This window comes from Chrysochloris asiatica, unplaced genomic scaffold (genome assembly GCF_000296735.1).
Source record: "Chrysochloris asiatica unplaced genomic scaffold, ChrAsi1.0 scaffold00097, whole genome shotgun sequence".
In the NCBI taxonomy this organism is placed as follows: Eukaryota; Metazoa; Chordata; class Mammalia; order Afrosoricida; family Chrysochloridae; genus Chrysochloris; species Chrysochloris asiatica.
In genome coordinates this window covers 4,897,116-4,903,256 of record NW_006408615.1, presented here as the reverse complement: position 1 = coordinate 4,903,256, position 6,141 = coordinate 4,897,116, and the positions used below count along the sequence as shown (strand labels likewise).

The 6,141-nt window shown below is 48.1% G+C and overlaps 1 protein-coding gene across 1 annotated transcript in view; it reads left to right on the top strand.

Annotated features, from left to right (window-relative positions):
• GTSE1 (G-2 and S-phase expressed 1) overlaps window positions 1-6,141 on the top strand; it is a 40,898-nt gene that overhangs the window by 17,796 nt on the left and 16,961 nt on the right. Inside the window, exons 4-6 of the mRNA XM_006866889.1 lie at window positions 181-345; window positions 953-1,076; window positions 3,307-3,684. Coding sequence (XP_006866951.1) covers window positions 181-345; window positions 953-1,076; window positions 3,307-3,684 — 667 coding nt within the window. The remainder of the gene's footprint in view (window positions 1-180; window positions 346-952; window positions 1,077-3,306; window positions 3,685-6,141) is intronic.

Sequence of the window (6,141 nt, the reverse complement as noted above, 5' to 3'; positions counted from 1 at the left end):
TCTCTCTCTCTGTCTTTCTGTCTCTCTCTCTCTCTGTCTCTGTCTCTCTGTCTCTCTGTCTCTGTCTCTCTGTCTCTCTCTCTCTCTCTGTCTCTCTCTCTTGCCCCAGTGCAAGTTTTAGTGTCACGGTGCATTGTAGAGAACTGGGCAGTTCTTACATTCCAGATTCATCATTTTCAGCCTGAGAGAGAGAGACCAGCGAGTCCTTCCAGGACAACGTTCCATGAGAAGGAATCCCACCCACAGGTGCCTCCTGAGAGGCCCAGAGTGGCTCCAGGTGCTGTTCCAGGGCCTGCCAGCAGCAGCCTGATATCAGGCAAGAGAGTGCCACCTGGGCCAAGCAAGGTGAGTGAGGGGAGTGGGCCCAGGAGAACTAAGTGGCTGCTCAGCAGACAGGGGACACGCCTTCGGGTTCAAACCAAGTTTGGGATTAGGAGAGTCACTGAGCTGCTGCATGCTACTGTCCACAGACTCAGTACAGAGAGTGTTCCTGGGAGGCTTCGGTGGGTGTGCTCCTGCCCACCTCCAGCTCCTGTGAGTCAGCCCTGAGCCGGGGCTCTTTCCTGTGGACGTGGTCCTGCCCCTCTGATTCGAGAAGCCAAACCTTCGGTGATCCATCCGCAGCCCACACAGCCAGCGGTTAGCTACCTGCATGGGTGCTCAGTGTGGCTCCCTGAGACTCACTGGTGGGCTTGTTCAAGTGACCCAAGGCCAGGCCCACAGCCATAGACTTGGTGACTCTGGTCTGGGACCCTCAAGGTGCATGTCTTGCCAGTATCCTTCCCACTGGCACCCCCATCTATCTCTGCACAGCTTGAAGATACTGAGAAGCCCTTATTAACTCTCCTTTAAATTCCTGGAGAAATTATTACAAAAGATTTGAAAATTCTGCTTTTTTAGTAACGAGTAGATGGAATTTTTGATGATTACGTTTTTCCACATTTTATTTCAGTTGGGGCTAAAGAGGACCCTGTTGAGACCACCAGGCCGCACAGGCAGTCTTGCGAGGAAGAGCTTTTCCTCCGGGCCTGTTCCAGGCGCTCCGCCTGTGCCTGCCCAGCCAACAGGAGGTCCAGGTGAGGCTGCTCTGCTCTTACGGGACCCCTCGGGCGGTGTGGTTGTGGGCTGGACTAGGTGGTGGGCAGGAAGAGCAAGGGTCCCTCCTGCACACTAAGTGCCGGAGACATGCAGACTCTCAGAGCAGCCTCAATGTGAGGTGCTCAGCACTGCTGACATGGGGTGGTCAGAAGGACGCATGGCCCCTAGAGCTCTCGGACAAGCCTTTAAATTCCCACGCCCAGACCTGTTTAAATTCGCCAAGTAGCCAAGAGATCCCTGGTGGCTCTGCAGGATAAGCACTTGGACTGCTAACCACCAGGTGAGCAATCAATCCCACCGGCCGCTCCTGGGGAGAAAGAGGAGGCTGTCTGCTCCTGAAAGCTTTACAGCCTCGGAAACCCTGTACAGGGTCTCTGTTCTTAAGTGCAGTTGAGTCACGTCCAACTCATGTTGTTGTTGTTGTTAAGTGCCGTGGAGTCGGCTCCGACTCATAGTGACCCTACACAGGGTTTCTGAGGCTGTAAATCTTTACGGGAGCAGAAAGCCTCATCTTTCTCCCGCGGAACCACTGGTAGTTTTGAACTGCTGACCTTGAGGTTGGCAGCCCAACTCGTAACCACTCATAGTGACTCTGTATAGAGTTTCCAGGGAGCAGCTGGTGAGTTTGAACTGCCGACCTTGTGGTTAGCAGTCCAGTGCTGATCCTGCAGTGCCAGCCCACGAAGCCTTTGAATCAGAAATTGACAGCAGTGCTTTTGCTAAGCCAGCCAGGGGTGCCATCTAGTGGTACAGGGAAGAGATCCTGGTAGACTCCCCGAAAAGGCCCTCAGCCCAAACCCAAAACCCACTGACGTCACCGCCCTTAAGTCAGTTCCAACTCAGCGACCGTACAGGACACAGCAGAGCCTGGCCAGAGGGTTTTTGAGGCTGTCGGTGTCCTAGGAGCAGATTGTCTCATCGGTCTGCCAACCTTCTTTTCAGTAAACAGCCCATTGCTTAGCCACTGCACCACCAGGGCCCCTAAAAGCCCCTCGGTTCCAGTTAAATCCTCTGGTCTTTGCTGGCAGGGCTCTTGACTGCATGGCACTGCAGTGTACTACGGACCAGGCAGACTGGGTGTGGAATGCTTACTCCATCCTTCACCCTTGAAGGAGCTGAAGTTTGTGTCATCCTGGTTACAGGCTGAGTTGCTGACACCTGGCTTGCAGCGTTACTCAGGACTAGAAGTCCTTGTGGTAATGGGCTGGCCTCGTCTCTGACCCTCATAGTAACAGCAGGTGAAGTGAGAAAAGGTTGTGCACCTTTTCCCTTCGGTCTTTCTGCAGTCTTGCTCTGGCCATGATGGAATGGTGTCTGTCTGGACTGCGCTAGCAGAGCCACTTGGATCAGAATGTGTTGGAGGGGTATTGTGAAACGGCTCTGTTCTCGGTGAGGTGGGGCACTGGTCAGCCTCTTCAAGCCTTTCACCACGGGCCTGTGTGCTCAGTCTATGGGTCTACCAGTGTACCTAGTGCCCTGAGTCCATGCTGACTCACTGAGACTCCATGTTTCTTGGACTAGAACTGTGCCCCAGATGGCATTGTGGCTGCCTCCTTTTAGAAGCAGACAGCCAGTCCTTTCTTCCTAGCTGCCTCCAGGTAGTTCTGAACTTGTCACTTCCCCATAGGGGACCCCTGTTATTTTGGTGGGTGACTATGTTCCATCCTAGTTCATTTGCTCTTTTATTTTAAATGATATTCTTGAACACATAACGCAGCTTTTGATCACTAAAGGAACCAACCACCAACAATTGTCTTCCTTCCTGTTTCCCTCCCACCTTCCTATCTGATGGAGGTTGAGGCTGTCCATCTCCATCTGCTCTACTAGAATTGATTTCTGCTGTCAGGATCATCAGTGAAGAGGCAGGGTTGAGTTTATACACACTTATACCTACCCATGGGGTCACTTCAGTTGGAACTGACTCGATGGGACTACACAGCACCAATGTCCATCTTGGCATTGTGGACAGAATCCATCCCTTCTAATACTAACGGCTGTCCTGTATTTGATGGTGGACACACTGTCCTGTGTGTCCCTCTTGCGTGGGCATCATCACTAGAGAACAGTGGCTTTCTTCACTTGAGAACACTTTAAGATAGCTTAACTTGTGTGTTAATAATACACAAGTGTTAAACAGTTAATAGCTTCTTGATTGAGAAGGAATGAGACCTTGAGTGAGCGCCACACGATGTGTGTCTTCTCTTGTAGGTAAATCAGGTGAACGAGTCAGTATTCCTGCAAACAGTTCCCGGACTCTGTCCAACACCAGGACTCAGAGCAGACTCAGACCCACCACCCTGCAGCGGTCCAGGCCCATGGGTCCTGCAGATGCCTCCAGCAAGCAAACCAAGTCGGCCAATGTGGCCCAGGTCACAGGTGGGTTCCTGGAGGCCAGCGCTGCTTCCCTCACACAGTCACAGACGCCAGAAAATGCAGGCGTGAGCCTCAACTCCACTTTCAGTCTGCCGGAGTCTTTTCAGCCAAGCACAGCTAAGAGTGCAAGAAGGCAGGATGCCGACTTGGAATCCGAGACAAAGGCTCTGCATGCTCCTCCGAACCCATTTAAAACCCCCAAGTCTTCTATTGGTAAGTAGTAGATACATTTTCATCTGTTTTAAACATACCGAAGAAAAGTTTTGAAATGATTGCTTTGGGTGATGCCGCTGGGTTCTCTGTTTCTGTTTTTCTCATAGCACTTTAAAGATGCCCCGCTGTCTTCTAGGCTGCATGGGTGGAGATCACAAGTCAGCGGGCCTTCTTATCTTCTTTTGATTTCTGCACATGGTATCTGTCAGTTTCCTTTGACTCCTTGTATGAATTGTTTTCAGCAATTTCATTACTTTAGTAATTTGATGTGGCTTGCTTTCTTTTACCCTCCTTGGGGTATCGTGAGCTTTTGGATCTGTTGACATTTTTAACCAAGTCTGGAAACGTTTTGACCATTCGTTGGTCATATTTTGTCCTACTCGCCTTCTATTTCCTGGGACTTTCATTAGTGCATGGTAGGCCTCGTAAACGACTGTCGAGACGCTGGTCTTTTGTTTTGTTTTGGTGCCCAGCCTTTTCCCTTGTGTTTCAGTTGGGACAGTCTCTGTGGTTGTCATGTCTTTAGTTCACGATGTGCCGAATCTGCAGTTTCTTTCTAGTCTCTTTGATCCTCCCTGGCATTGGTTTTCCTTTAAATCCTTTAACATATTAATAGCAGTTGATTTAAAATTCTTATCTTCTAATTTCATCATCCTTGTCATTTGGTTTCATTTTCTTGCTTTTTTGGATGCTTCATCAGTTTTATTGGTAGGAGACTCCTGATGGGGCGCAGTATGATAAAGTACTAAGATCGAAAGATCAGTTTGAATCATAGGTTGGTTGTTCAAACCCACCAGCTGCTCCTCAGGGTTCCTATGAGTCAGAACCGACTTAAGAACATTTAACAAGAACTGGATGTGGTGAATGTTATATTTTTTAATGTCTCATTTTGTATCTTCCTTAAAGACGAATTCTGCCTTGGCAGGCAGCTGCCAATCGATTGGATTTTTCCAAGACTTCTTTTTAAGCTCTGGGGATAAATCTAAAATAGCCTTTACTTTGGGGATTGTTGTTACTGTACTTAAGTGCCGTCAAGTCGATTCCAACTCAGGGTTTTCAAGGAGCAGCTGGTGAGTTTGAACCGCCGACCTTATGGTGCAAACCAGCCTCGCAGTCCAGTGCTTTATTCTACAGTGCTGCTCTGGTCTAATGCTTGGCCTTTGTGGGGTTTGTGGGTCTAACCTGTGTGTTCAGCCAGGTTTCTCCTTTCTGCTCCCCAGAATGCAATCCATTTCCCAGCCCATGTGAACTCGGAGAGCTGTTCCCAGGGTTGATCATGGATTGGCTTTATGGGGCCTTGCCCTACACACATGCTGCTCAATCTTCAGTTCAGAACTTGAGGGATCCCGCTAAGGTTTCTCTGCCCCTCACATTGCAGCAAAGTGAGCTGAATGCCTCTTACTGCTTCATCCAGTTGCTGAGACGGCCGTGCTCTGCTTGGGTTCTGGCGTCTGGCTGTGGGCACTCAGTAAGGTTAAAGGAAGTAGCCTTGCAGACTTGTTTGTTACTACAGTTGTCTCCAGTGCGTTTATGGTGGGTTACTTAGCCACCTCTGAAGTGCATTTGCTTCCTTGGTGGCTGAGAGACTTTGAGCTCATTGACACCGCTGGTCAGTTCACGTGCCAGCTGCCCAGCTCCTCCATCCTTATTTTGAGTGACTACCGTACAAGAATGAGACATTCGATCGTCTTCCATGTGTATAACGGGGACTTCAAAAAGTTCATGGAAAATGGAAATTTAAAAATAGTGGTATTTTTCCACAAATTTTTTTTTCTTCATATTTTTTATCTATTTTTTTTTAAACACTTTTTATTAGTAATTGAATAAAGGATTATAGAGCAGATCATCAGTTTTACATTGAACACATCATATTACTTTGCTTCATGGAAGTGATTGCTATCCCCTCCTTGGACCATCAGCTAATAGCCTTTACTTTTATTCACTTTAACTCTTTCCTTCCTCCCTGTGTTTCCCGCTACCTTCATCTTTCTTCTGCCAACCTCCCTCTTGTATATTGCCTACCACATCACGCATGTGTCTACCAACATGAATTGGAACACTGAATGGTTTAAAATTAAGAAAGGTGTGCGACAGGGTTGTATTCTTTCACCATACTTACTCAACCTGTAAGCTGAGCAAATAACCTGAGAAGTTGGGTTATATGAAGAAAAATGTGGCATCAGGATTGGAGAAAGACTCATTAACAGCCTGTAATATGCAGATGATACAACCTTGCTTGCTGAAAGTGAAGAGGACTTAAGATACTTACTGATAAAGATCAAAGATCACAGCCTTTGGTATGGATTGCTTCTCAATGTAAAGAAAACAAAAATCCTCACCACTGGACCAATAAACAACATTCTTATCAACGGAGAAAAGATTGAAGTTGTCAAGGGCTTCACTCTTCTTGGATCAACTATCAACACTCACGAAAGCAGCAGTCAAGAAATCAAATGA